This window comes from Colletotrichum phormii, assembly GCF_030913505.1.
Source record: "Colletotrichum phormii strain CBS 102054 chromosome Unknown BDP81scaffold_9, whole genome shotgun sequence".
NCBI lineage: Eukaryota > Fungi > Ascomycota > Sordariomycetes > Glomerellales > Glomerellaceae > Colletotrichum > Colletotrichum phormii.
Genome location: NW_026851451.1, coordinates 890,275 through 902,670, shown reverse-complemented (window position 1 = coordinate 902,670; position 12,396 = coordinate 890,275). Strand labels below are relative to the sequence as shown.

The 12,396-nt window shown below is 55.0% G+C and overlaps 6 protein-coding genes across 6 annotated transcripts; 4 read left to right on the top strand and 2 right to left on the bottom strand.

The window, feature by feature from the left end:
- The first annotated feature begins 1,058 nt into the window (after positions 1–1,058).
- BDP81DRAFT_426908 (60S ribosomal protein L2) lies at positions 1,059–2,571 on the top strand. Its single transcript, XM_060590319.1, has 4 exons — positions 1,059–1,139; positions 1,310–1,369; positions 1,435–1,903; positions 1,990–2,571. The coding sequence occupies exons 1-4, from the start codon at positions 1,128–1,130 to the stop codon at positions 2,214–2,216; spliced, it is 768 nt and encodes a 255-aa protein (XP_060445803.1). The 5' UTR covers positions 1,059–1,127; the 3' UTR covers positions 2,217–2,571.
- Positions 2,572–3,233: 662 nt separating this feature from the next.
- On the top strand, positions 3,234–4,490 carry BDP81DRAFT_318091 (pfkB family carbohydrate kinase; the record flags this gene model as incomplete). Its single annotated transcript, XM_060584325.1, has 3 exons — positions 3,234–3,282; positions 3,417–4,371; positions 4,457–4,490. The coding sequence occupies 3 exons, from the start codon at positions 3,234–3,236 to the stop codon at positions 4,488–4,490; spliced, it is 1,038 nt and encodes a 345-aa protein (XP_060445802.1).
- A 547-nt stretch (positions 4,491–5,037) lies between these two features.
- On the bottom strand, positions 5,038–8,089 carry BDP81DRAFT_460762 (telomerase activating protein Est1; the record flags this gene model as incomplete). Its single annotated transcript, XM_060593690.1, has 4 exons — positions 5,038–6,824; positions 6,873–7,744; positions 7,804–7,914; positions 8,052–8,089. The coding sequence occupies 4 exons, from the start codon at positions 8,087–8,089 to the stop codon at positions 5,038–5,040; spliced, it is 2,808 nt and encodes a 935-aa protein (XP_060445801.1).
- A 1,200-nt stretch (positions 8,090–9,289) lies between these two features.
- BDP81DRAFT_318795 (zinc finger protein) lies at positions 9,290–10,175 on the top strand (the record flags this gene model as incomplete). The annotated part of the gene is made up of 2 exons (XM_060584387.1): positions 9,290–9,643; positions 9,738–10,175. 2 exons carry the CDS (start codon positions 9,290–9,292, stop codon positions 10,173–10,175), a joined length of 792 nt encoding a protein of 263 aa, XP_060445800.1.
- Positions 10,176–10,437: 262 nt separating this feature from the next.
- Positions 10,438–10,936, bottom strand: BDP81DRAFT_318341 (G10 protein; the record flags this gene model as incomplete). The annotated part of the gene is made up of 2 exons (XM_060584351.1): positions 10,438–10,581; positions 10,637–10,936. The coding sequence occupies 2 exons, from the start codon at positions 10,934–10,936 to the stop codon at positions 10,438–10,440; spliced, it is 444 nt and encodes a 147-aa protein (XP_060445799.1).
- Positions 10,937–11,212: 276 nt separating this feature from the next.
- BDP81DRAFT_220118 (complex 1 protein) lies at positions 11,213–12,282 on the top strand. Its single transcript, XM_060582788.1, has 5 exons — positions 11,213–11,393; positions 11,446–11,507; positions 11,665–11,811; positions 11,981–12,091; positions 12,225–12,282. The coding sequence occupies exons 1-5, from the start codon at positions 11,351–11,353 to the stop codon at positions 12,234–12,236; spliced, it is 375 nt and encodes a 124-aa protein (XP_060445798.1). The 5' UTR covers positions 11,213–11,350; the 3' UTR covers positions 12,237–12,282.
- The last annotated feature ends 114 nt before the right edge of the window (positions 12,283–12,396 follow it).

Here is a 12,396-nt window from a genome sequence, read left to right as displayed (position 1 = left end):
AATCAGCAAAGACTAAACCAGACCATGATGATCGCCCGCCTACGCCACTTTGCGTCTGCAGATATTCTCAACGCTTGAAGTGAGGCCATCCACAGGGTTTTGGTGTTGATTCCATCTCCGATATGTTCTTGCCTCCTGTGACTGCGTGAATAGGGCTATATGTGGTAAAAGTGAATGGGCTGCAATCCTACAGGATACACCTTTTCAACATCGACGAGAAAACGCCGATTCATCGATTTCGGCGAGCCCGTGGCCTGTAGTCACCAATATAGACACCTCACTAGAGGCGACGGGACCACGGCGAACACTTGCAGTGATGCGCTCCCGCATATTGGATCCTACTTGGCCAAATCGTTACACGGAGACCCTTCAAGAACAAAATGAGTTGGACGCAACGATGCACTCCGCGAGGAACGGCCTTCGCCGACTCCGGCGAAGGTTCCGATGACGTTGATCGCTGGACCACACCAAGGCACCAAAGACTCCGGGGTCCTAGTAACCTCACCGAATTCCCTTCCAAGGACCCCAAACATGACCTGCCCACAAAACGCACCAACACCGATCGGACACGGCAGACCTAACAGAGCATCAGAAAATGCAGCCACGAGGGAAAAAACAGGAGATAGCTAAGGGAATGAGGACACCTCGTCGAGCAGAAGTTAGTGCTCGTATATTGAAAAGGTTTCATGTCTTTTGTGCATTTTCTGGTTGACTCGTAATGAGCAAGAGACACTGCACATCATGACGGCGCTGAGGATATCGTGAACTTAGCCTGCTGAAGCCATAGTAAGACGTTCCAGAGGTGAGGGTAAAGTGCGGAGATCGTGACGCGGTACAAACGCCCTGGGGTCGAGACTGAGTGGCCAAGCAGCATTTGGCCTGTGGGTTTGCCCCTGTGGATACCGCTTCATTCTCCCGTCCGTGCTCTGTCAAAATTTTGGGCAATCTCCCATGGATTTCCCCTCACGTGATACAACACGTGCTCAAGCGAGGAGGGCTGGACAGGAAGTCCCACGCACCACTGCAGTTTCCGAAATTTGAGCCATCCTGCTTGTTGACGGAATTTGACGATTCAACCTCACCACGACGACAACACCTAGCCCTCCGAACGCCAGAGGACTGCCAAGATGGGTCGCGTTGTAAGTGATTGCTCTATCCAACACTCGATGCTTTATTCGCAGAACGACATTGGCGCATCATCGACTTGCTGCTCGTCGCATTCGATATTCCACCAATTCGAAACCCGAGAACTTTTTTTTTCGAGATGGACAAGGGATAGGACAACAGGCGCTGACATACTCTTCCTCAGATCCGTAACCAGAGAAGAGGTCGTGGCTCGATCTTCACGGCCAACACCCGCCTGAACAAGGTCAGATACGACATTCCCGAAATTCGCGATACGACGACAATTTTTCCTAACGATTTTCTGTGCAGGCCCCCGCGAAGTTCCGCAACCTCGACTATGCCGAGAGACACGGATACCTTCGTGGTATCGTGAAGGACATCATCCACGACCCTGGCCGTGGCGCTCCTCTCGCCCAGGTCGTCTTCCGCGACCCCTACAAGTTCAAGCAGCACACCGAGACCTTCATCGCCAACGAGGGCATGTACACCGGCCAGTTCATCTACGCCGGCAAGAAGGCCGCCCTGACCGTCGGCAACGTCCTTCCCCTCGGCTCCATGCCTGAGGGTACAGTCGTCTCCAACGTCGAGACCAAGATCGGTGACCGTGGCACTCTCGGCCGTACTTCCGGCAACTACATCACCATTGTCGGCCACAACCCCGATGAGGGCAAGACCCGCATCAAGCTTCCCTCCGGCGCCAAGAAGGTCGTCCACTCCGAGGCCCGCGGCATGATCGGCATTGTTGCCGGTGGTGGCCGTACCGACAAGCCCCTCCTGAGTACGTTTTGGTCCCCTGGTTGCGGAAGGATGAGAGCAACGATAGTATGAAGCTGGGGAAAGCATTTGACTAACCAATACCTACAGAGGCTTCTCGCGCCAAGCACAAATTCGCCGTCAAGCGTGGTGCCAACTGGCCCAGAACTCGTGGTGTTGCCATGAACCCCGTCGACCATCCCCACGGTGGTGGTAACCACCAGCATATCGGTAAGGCCTCGACCATCTCCCGCTACGCCGTCCAGGGACAAAAGGCCGGTCTTATTGCTGCGAGACGGACGGGTCTGCTCCGTGGTACCCAGAAGGTCAAGGAATAAAGGTCATAGTTTGGCTGGATTTCAGGGTTCCATTGGGATGGTGTTACGCGGCTGGCATCTTTTGAGGGTACTCGCAAGGGCAGTTCATCTGGTAGCTCTTCGGCAAGTACTAAAAGGCATTTTGCGCATTGAATGATCACGCCATGATCCCCCCCGCTACAAGAGGGAGAGGAGAACGCCAAACCCAAATGTGATGAGTGAGACGCCGGGAGTTTGTGTGGATGACGAACAAAAAACGGTGTTTGGGACAGCAGCAAATGGAGTGAGGGGGAAAGTGGCCTTGGATCTTTCCTCCTAAGCCCGGCTACCATACGTAGTTGTGGTTTCCTCTTTCAATTGATCGATTCAAAATTCATACTGAGGAGCTGCTCCTGTCTCGTGACATTCCTTCATTCGGCGAGTGGCCTGATGATATGACAGCACAGACAACAAAAACGGCGCTTTCCCGCCCTGACTCGGTCTTACGAGACTTAATCTTTGATCAATCCTCGATGCAACCTACAAAATCACGGGAAACCTGCACTCGGCGATTTGACATCGGTTCCCGATTCCCCTTGCTTCAAGCTTCATATAAGTTTACTCCACATCACTCGCTCGCACGCAACAATGTTCGCTTGCCAGAGAGTCACCGCCTCGAGGTGTCTCACTCAACGCTGCACGTCCACCAGTTCCCTCAATGCAACAGTGACGAGAACCTTTGCTACTCGCCCTCGCCCCACCATCCCTGCTGCCCCTGTCCTCTCATCATCATCAGCAGCGACAGCACCCTCAGCCCGAGCTCCTGCCCACGCCCCTCCAAGTCCGCAGGCTCCCGGTCAGAGTTCTCGCCCTGCTGTGCGAGCACGTTTCTTCTCCTACCACCCCACCTCCTCCGACAGGTCCAGCAACCCCACCATCGGCATCCCCTCATCCAAAACTGGCCGACGGAGCACCAAAATCAAAATCTTTGGAAGCTCCCACAACCTTTACCCCTTCCACACCTCATCCATACACCCCAGAATACATCAATTGAACAAAATGGCATCCCAGGATTTCCGCCTTCTCTGCCTTGAGAACCCTCTGCTTGGTAAGTGATTTTTTTGATGGGTTTTAAGCTTAAAGCACCGGGGCACACCGTTGCGCAACCCCGCCATTGTCGCTTCAACCCCTCCCTTAACACCGAGCTAGAGCAAAATATCGGCAACTAACACCGCAACACAGACATCCAAGCAGTTGGTGACGAGGCTCTCCTCGAAAAGTACGGCATCAAGGCCAACGATGCTATCCTCGCTGAGGAGAAGCACCTCGGCATCTACGAGGACCTCCTCAACAACTACGACGCCAAGCTCATTGCTGGTGGCGCCGCCCAGAACACCGCCCGCGGTGCCCAGTACATCCTCCCTCCCAACTCCGTCGTCTACCTCGGCGGTGTCGGCGACGACAAGTACGCCTCCATCCTCCAGGATGCCGTCAAGACCGCCGGTCTCCGCGTCGAGTACCGCGTCGACCCCAAGATCGCCACCGGCCGCTGCGGTGTTGTCATCACCGGCCACAACCGCTCCATGGTCACCGAGCTCGGTGCCGCCAACCACTACGACCTTGAGCACTTGACCCGCCCCGACATCTGGAAGCTCGTCGAGAACGCCCAGGCCTACTACATTGGAGGCTACCACTTCACCGTCTGCCCCGCCGCCATCCAGAAGCTCGCCGAGGAGGCCGCCAAGAACAACAAGGTCTTCGCCGTCAGCTTGTCCGCCCCCTTCATCTGCCAGTTCTTCAAGGACCCCCTCGACGCCAGCGCCCCGTACTGGGACTACGTCATCGGCAACGAGACCGAGGCCGCCGCCTACGCCGAAGCCCACAGCCTCGGCACCACCGACCTCAAGGAGATCGCCAAGGCCCTCGCCAACCTGCCCAAAGAGAACAAGCAGCGCAAGCGTGTCGCCATCATTACCCAGGGCACCGAGCCCACTCTGGTTGCCGTCCAGGGTGAGGACAGCGTCAAGGAGTACCCCGTCAAGCCCATCTCCAAGGAGCAGATCAACGACACCAACGGAGCTGGTGATGCCTTTGCTGGCGGTCTGATGGCTGGTGTCGTCGATGGCAAGTCCCTCGACCAATCCATCGATATGGGCCAGTGGCTGGCTAAGCTCAGCATCCAGGAGCTTGGTCCTTCGTAAGTTGACCCCTTGTCATATCACAGGACACCAAATGGCAAACTTTGTCAAACTTTCTTGCTTCATTCGCTAACTATGAACTAGCTACCCCTTCCCCAAGCAGGCTTATTCCTCGTAGGCACGAAGCCTTCCAACCTAATGCATTGAGCATTTCAGTTTCTTTTTGTTCAGAATAGTCTGGCGTTGAGGGGGTCAAAGGGAAAACGGTTTCAACAACGGCGTTGGCTCCTGAGGGAGCTTTCAAATGAGTGGAATCGCACTTTGCATCAACTTGCAATCTGGGCTCGACACCTTTTACGACCTTGAGCCCATGGGTCATGAGATATTTGGTAGAAAACAATGTGATGAGACGATTCGGCTGGACAAAAAAACCCAGCCAGATGACAAATCCTTGACCAAGGTCCATCCCCTTCGTGTCGTGTCCAGTGAAATCCGTTCGAAACAGTAGTATGAGCCAGTATAATTCAATCATGCGATCCATATCGCTGAAACTCAGGTCAGTGGTGTACAGTTATAGAAAGAAACGATTGATAGACTTACATCGCAGTAGCAAATAAGATGGATGTGTTCAACTTCCAATCAAGCCGCCGGGCGGGCCGGGCAGGCCTTGTGATAATAATGTCTGATCAGGAAACAAGGTCCTGGTTATTCTTGGTCCCCAAAAATCAACGACGCATGTTCCGGCCCGGAGCACGCTTGACTTCGTCAGCCATGGCCGACTGGAGAATCATGTCGTTGTATCCGGCCGTGTATCCGTCAGTAGCGGCACCTCCGTTCTGTCTGACCATGTTCTTGTAGTGCGTGGGATCCTCGTGCATGTCAGCGATGGGGCCTCGTCCAAACGCAGTAGTCGCGGTGTACGCGATACCGTTGCACGGCGTGCTCTGGTAGATGCTGCTGACGTTGGAGAACTGAGTGCCCGACGCCGGCGAGAAGCTCTCTCCGCTCACAGGCATGTTGGGGCTCTGGGGGAATTGAGGACGAGATCCGCTCAACGAACGGGCGTGGGCGGCTGCCGCTCTCGGCTGCAGAGCATTGGGGTTGACTTCCGCGTACGGGCTCGGCCACAGTCCGTATCCTCCTGATCCTGAAAAATCCCGGCTCAAGGATCTCGAGTCGGTGGGTTGCCTGCCAAAGGCCTGCAGAAGGCGGTCCTGGTGAGCACTTATGTCGGGTGTACTAGCATACGGACGTTGTTGCTGCCGAGCCATATACAGGTTCTCTCGTGCTTCTCCGAATGGATCGTCAAGCCTCGGGGTACCCGAGGGCTGGCCAGTCCTCTGCATGCCAGCAGTGCCATCGAATGATCTTCTAGCAGCATCCCTGATGGCACAGTCTGGTGGCGTCAGCTCTTGGTTCTTACCCTGGGGAGTTGGGGTGTAGATCATGTTCCAGGGAAGGCTCGGGAATGTCTTTGCTGTGGCGGATCCGAGAGCGGGCGGGCTGTTGGTCGGGGGCACACCAAATACCTCGTTGGCCATGGCTGAATTCATTCCGTACGAGGTGTCCTCGTGGCTCCCTGCGGGAGAGGCGTGAGCCTGCGGAGGCATCAGAAAGTCATTAACCATGTGAAGCATATCAGCGTCAGAACTCAGGAAGTCGTAGTCTGACTGGCCCTGCCCTTTGCTGCGTCCGGGAGTTGGGTGCGACTGCACCTGCGGCGGAGCAGCCGCTTGAGGCGCTGTAGGCAATGCAGCAGTCGGGGTCGCGTTTCTAACAGGGCCTGGCCGCCGTGAATCCTTGCGTTTCGCCGCTGGAACTTCCGCGGCAGAGCTTTGCTCCACTGGAGGCTGGGAAGCTGTTGCGACTGCTGAAGACTTTGGCGTGTAGCTTTCCTCGTACTTGAAAGTAAGCCCCCTTGGCGATGAAGTGTAGGAGAACGGAAAGTTGGTTTCATCATTGGCGAGGAAGAAACCACACTTGATCGTTTGCAACACCCTAGAGAAGATCTCTTGCAGAGGGCTGAAACGCTGGCCGCCATAGTGCTGGATTTGAGGCTTCAGACTTCCAGTATCCTCATCATAGTTAAGACGGCAACTATCCGGCAATCTTTTGTCGCAGAGAGGGAGCATTCCTATGGCTTCCTGGTCCTCTGGGAGCAAGTATGGAGTGAGTTTGAGATCCTCGTTGCCATACATCTCACAGAGAGAAGTGAGTGCCTTGGCGAACCCTGTGTACATGTCATTGATGGACAGCTCAGGGGCTTCTTGAGCGTTCACGATCTCAACACGGCATGCCACAAGCCAAGCCGCATATAGGCGCACAAAGGGGAGAGTGTTCTCCGTCATCGCAGTTGCTTGGTCTTCAGCGCTCTCTTGTTCGCCGTTTGCTTGTTGCTCAATGAGTCTCTCCATTTCCCTCTTGAGGAACTTGCAAAACGTCATGAAGAATCGAGCGTTCAGGCGAAGAAGGAACTGAGAGGTTCGGAACGCAGCAGTGGCCCAGTCGCCTGCTGTGAGTTAGTGAATGAATTGCAAAGTTCACAATGAATATCACATACCTTTCGCCTTGTTGTTGTAGACATAGAATGCAGACATGTTGAGCAAGACCATCTTCAAAAGAATTGGCTGAGTGTTTGGAGCCTTGATGGCCATCTCGAGATGGTTGATGACTTCCTTTTCAAGCCCCTCATGTTGAGGGAACGGCTCTCCTTTGCTGAAGTGTGAATGCAGCTTTACGAACCAGGTAACAAAGGCCTCTTGAGGGTCAGGAGGACCTGTGCGACGGGCCGGCGTGGTTGGCGCTGAGAGGCTCTTCAGTTCCGATTCAAGGTTCTGTGCCGCCATTGGATGAGGGTCTTGAATTGCCATGGCGCGGTAGAAGTGATATATGATATCCAGGTGTTTTCTCTCATCCAAGTAGATGATGCCCATCTGGTGGTGGGCAAAGCCGGAATTGGGAAGGATGTCGTGGGCGAGAGAGTAGTATGTCAAGGCAGCTTCGTAGCTCGGGACCTTGTGTCGCGCCTGCATCCGGTATCGAGAAAGGTCGCCGAGGTGGATGAGCACCAGATGAACGTATTTGAGGATAATCTGGCGAACGGCAGGCGTAGTGTTGGCCATGGGGTTCTCCTCTGCCAACTTTTCGGCCTTGATGCCCTCGGCAATGCGCTGAAGCTCGGGAATCGGGTAGACGGCTGACATGCGCTGGACGAAAGCCACGTAGAACTTTTGCGCCGTCTTGAGGAAGCCGCTGTACATCCTGTCCAACTTGCGCTTCTGGACGGCAAGTTGTGACGATCTCAGCTTGCCCAGAACCTTTCGATATTCGGCATTGACAAGGCCGTGGGCCTGCCAGAGGTTGGCTTCCACCTTTTCGATCGCGGAGTATTCGAAGTCATGGAATATGACATGGAGGCAGGCTAGTCGGAGGCTAAACACAGGTCAGCAGGGTACTGCGACCAAGTAAATTGGGCCGGATTCGCTACATACTTGGAAATGACGCTCTCCAGGACCTCGAAATGCTTCAGCTCATTGCCGTCGGCATCGCCCTTGAGCTTGTCCACCTCCTTCTGCAGGTGCTTCCGAAGCTTTTGAGCTTGGCTGTGGTCAAAAGTCAGCATCGGAAGGTAGGTGCCCGGAGTCGCATAAAACCCAAACCGCCCAACTGCATATGCCAGAGGCAATGCTTGGCGCAATCCAGATTTCGAGGTGAGCAAGAAGGGAAATTGGCTACTTACTGCCATGCCTGCTTTGCAGCCTCAACATGTTCCGCCATGTTGGCGAATGGCGGAGCTGGGCCCTGGAGTTGGTGATTGGGGGTGGAATTTTGGTGTTGGTGGTGTTGCGATTATTTTCGCGATGGGGTGGTTTGTTGTTGTGGAAGGTGCGGGACTCCAAAAATTCAGGAATGGGACAAAAATGAAGAGCCCAAGCTACGTGCTGTGCTCACACGCTCTCAAGACCAGTCCCTGAATGTGCGCGCGATCCATAACTTGGTAGGTGAGGTCGCCGGGATCCAAAGGGTGAAGGCGACAATGGTGGTGGGATCGGGGCAGCGGCAGCGGCGTCGTCGGGTCCAAGGCTTGTGGTGGCACGTAATCGGGGTGATGAGGGAGTCGGGAAGAAGAACATTGGGCGGAGGGTCGGAAGGAAGGAGCGACGAGCGATGCGCCACCCAAAGCAGACATTCAAGAAAGGGAACACTCAGACGGTGTAGAGGGACGAGAGTGGCAGACAGAGGCAGGCAGAGAAGAAGGAGGAGGAAGAGGATGGCGATGTCGGGTCTCCATGGGCCATGAGGGACGCGAGCGAGCGGCGGGCACACATGGACCGTGCACTGGACTGCGGGCTCTTTGAGAGATTGGTCCCTCACTGAGGTCCCTCACTGACAGCCCACCTCAGTCTGACGGGACACTCCCTTAACGCAGGATACTTGCAGCTTCAGCACGGCCCATGCTAGGGACATGATTGATGAGCCTTGTCAAAATGTTGCTTTGTTAGGAGCCTAGGCCCTTGCTTTCACTTCTTCCCACTGCAATGATTTCGATGATGACTTGTCTGTCCCCCAAACACTGCTAACGACGAGCCTTGAGCCTTGAGCCTTGAGCCTTGAGCCTTGCAGTGGTCTTTGACCGTCAGTGCCCCACCACGGCTCCGGTCTTTGCCCAAAACATTCGATTCCATTCATCATCGTCGGACCTATTGTCACCGACATTTCTGACCTGACTGGCTCAAGGCTCGGCGAAGCGTATTTGGATTCCTGCTACCCTTACAGAGTACAGCCTACGGATACATCATACACTGCAGGCTGGCTCAGTCATCCGAGCCCCCCCTCCACAGATCCTGCCAAAAAAATAATTTCAGGACATAACTCAGCAGCAGTGCGACGTGGGGGAAATTCGAGTGCCTGATCTGCAAGTAATCCAACCCCCCCCCCCCCCCCCCCCCCCCCCCGTCACCTTGGCCTTCACTCAAGATGAAACGCTCACGAGAGGCCGAAGAGGAACACCCGTCCTCTGGCATTTCTGCAGACGAGCGTAGCAGTCCGGAGACGTCCACTTCAGATAACCGCGCTGCCAAAATCACTGGACTAGAGCCCGCCGTCGAGGGAGGATCGGAGGTTTTTGCCATGAAATGTTCCCTTCCGCCTCACAAGGAGGCCCTGACTTTCAAGACATACGACGACTACGAGGCGCACTACATAGCCACGCACACCAACAGGTGTCTGGAATGCGGGAGGAACCTACCGTCGGGCCATCTGCTTAATGTGCACCATGAGGAATGCCATGATTCCTTCGCCGCTGTGAAGCGGGAGAGAGGAGAGCACACGGTAACATCACCCCCCCCCACACACACACACACTCTCTCTCTCTCTCTCTCTCTCACCAGCCCCTATTCTGAAATGCTTCTGACACTTACGACAGTACTCCTGCTTCGTAGAGAGCTGTGAGAGGAAGTGCATGACGCCGCAGAAACGCCGGATGCACCTCATCGACAAACACGCGTTTCCCAAAAACTACTTTTTTGCTGTGACCAGGGAGGGTGTCGACGGGCGACGGTCACTGCTAGTAGAAGCAGGTCATCACCGGCGGAAATCGTCAAACGCTTTCGGTGCACCCAAGGATTCGAAGCGTAGGTCAAGCATTCTAGACGCGTCCACTTCACAAGGCGGAGAGTCACAAAAGTCAGGAGATGCTGTGGCCAAGTCCGAGGCCAGCTCAGTGCCCGCGGAACCAGCGATAACGGAACGTCCAGACACGGAAATGGAGGATCTCGCTGGTGCAATGTCGGCGCTGAACTTTGTGCCAAACAGCGTGCGGTTTGGCAGGGGCGGAGGACGAGCAGGCTTTGCAAAACGATGAAGACGTCACGAATGATACCACTACTTCGATTAGCGTTCAGGCCATGATGATACCAAAACGGTCAATTGAAAGGATCACTACCTCTTTGCCGTAAACAACGACCCGAGTGATCGTACCCAGGGCCGGAACCAACCCTGCCATGCTAAGCGCCGAACGCCTGCCCTCCACGGGGGCCCTCTGTCGGCTGGAGGCCATACCGAGGGACAGCCTCGTGTAGGATATCTCCCTAGAAAACACGTACGCGACCGGAGACTCTGCTCCTCTAGTCACTGGATGCGCAGCCATGGCATCCGCAAGCGACGCACTGGACCTCTTGGTCCCCCTTGAGCTGGGCCTTGGGAACTCTGCAGATGCACGTCGAGTTGAAGTTGGTCTCCTTGGTCTGGACACAGCGCAAGCAGCAAAGCTATAGACACATGTCAGCAACACATCTCGGGAGCCTTATTGACACGGTAACTCACCTTTTCGTAGCCCTGCTTCTTCCACTTGGCAATCAGCATTGCGTCCGCGTAACCATTCTTGAGAAGCCACTCGTACAGCTGCTTGCTGATGGCCTCCTTCTCGTAGTACAGGTCGTAAATGTAGCGGCTCCTCGCGTGCGCGATCTGGAAAATCTCCCACTGCGCTTGGTGCTTCGGTCCCGTCGGCGGCGGCTTGTTCTGCGCGTCCTTCATCTTGTTCTGGAAGATGAGGAGCTGGTCCTCGATGTCGTTGAAGCCTTCTGGAGGCGGCTTGCGCTTCGAAGATCGCATGGGAGGCATGCTGGGCTCTTGTTTCGCGTGTGTATCTCGGAGGTGATTGGAAAGGATACGTGTGTTGATGTTCGACGGGCTCTCGCTGTCTCGTCAAGGTTCGTCTCGTTTCGCGTCGCGGCTGTAGGCTGGCTGGATGAAGTGAGTTGAAGTTCAAAAGGTCAGGTTGATAGTGGGGCAAAAAGCTACCGATATCTTATCGGGCATGCCACTAACGGCGCTGGCCAGAAGGTGCAGGCACTGGGTCCGGGCTGACTAAGGAGCCACACGTGATTGGGCCGTCCGGAACCTTGGAGCTTCCCAAGATTCCCGTTCCACCCAGCCAGACCAGCGAGTCGACGACAGGCCGTTCGGGAATCACGTAGCGTAGCAAGCAAAACCGCCCTCTTCACCAGCATCGCCCGCCCTCCCCCCGCGCCCACCATGGCCATCACACCGACCCAATTCGCAAAGACGACCCGGCAGTGTGAGTCGTAGAGACCAATTGACCCCGAAACTCCCACTGATTCGTCGAGCAGCGGCCAACTGGAACGACGCAAAGAGACGGGTTCTCGCTTCCTACAGAGAATGGATCCGAGCTGTACGTTGCCCCCAATACGTCTCTTTAGTAGGATATCCGGCGTACGCGGTCGATTAGAGCAAGGCGCGCAATTATACGAGGACGATTCAGAAGAGAGGGCCGACTGGAAGGGAGCCGGAAGCATAGAGCAGTGCTAATTGAGGAATACTGGGAATAGGCGCCTGAGATCCAGACGATGTACAACGTCCCCCTGCCCGTGTCCGTCCTCCGCACCCGGATACGTGAGGAGTTTGAGCGCCACAGATTCGCCAACAAGCTCCCCGTGGTGGACGTTCTCCTGTTCAAGAGCCACGCCGAATACCAGGTATGCCGCCCCCAGCGACGAACCCCCCTTCCCGCACGCGCGCAGCGAAAGATATCGAGGGAGTCAAAGAGGCAGGAGATTTCGCTCCATGGCAGATGGATTAATCGCACGGCATGGGATTGGCAAGATACAAGAGCAAAGAGCTGATGTACGATTTACAACAATGCAGGAGACGATGAACTTCTGGAAGCAGACGACGCACATCATGTCCTACTTCAAGGAGGAGAACTTTAGAGGGGACAAGCGGTTGCCCAACAGCTTCATGACCGGATTCTTGGAGGTAAGTTTGTCACAGAAGGGCTACGAGCATGCTAGAGCGGGAGAGAGCACCATGGGGAGGAATAAGGGGATGAAGGGCACCAGCCAACGTTTGACGCTCTTTCGAAACGGATCGCTAACCTCACATCATTTAGGGCCGCAACTAAGAGCGCTGGAGGAATTAGAGCTCGTGTACATAAAACATACAATTTCAAAAAAAAAAAAACATTTCCGCAAACAAAGCCACGAGAAATACCGACTAATTCGTTGGTCCTATTTCATTTGTTTTGTCTACGCCCATTGGTTCGATTTGGGTGTCTCCATTCC

What these genes read in the sequence shown, in the direction of transcription:
- BDP81DRAFT_426908 (XM_060590319.1), top strand. An exon ending in CCAACACCCGCCTGAACAAG is followed by an intron (nt 1,370 to 1,434) that starts GTCAGATACGAC and finishes TTTTCTGTGCAG; the next exon opens with GCCCCCGCGAAGTTCCGCAA. An exon ending in TACCGACAAGCCCCTCCTGA is followed by an intron (nt 1,904 to 1,989) that starts GTACGTTTTGGT and finishes CAATACCTACAG; the next exon opens with AGGCTTCTCGCGCCAAGCAC.
- BDP81DRAFT_220118 (XM_060582788.1), top strand. Translation starts at nt 11,351, where the DNA reads ATGGCCATCACACCGACCCAATTCGCAAAGACGACCCGGCAGT. An exon ending in CGCAAAGACGACCCGGCAGT is followed by an intron (nt 11,394 to 11,445) that starts GTGAGTCGTAGA and finishes TTCGTCGAGCAG; the next exon opens with CGGCCAACTGGAACGACGCA. An exon ending in AGAGCCACGCCGAATACCAG is followed by an intron (nt 11,812 to 11,980) that starts GTATGCCGCCCC and finishes ACAACAATGCAG; the next exon opens with GAGACGATGAACTTCTGGAA.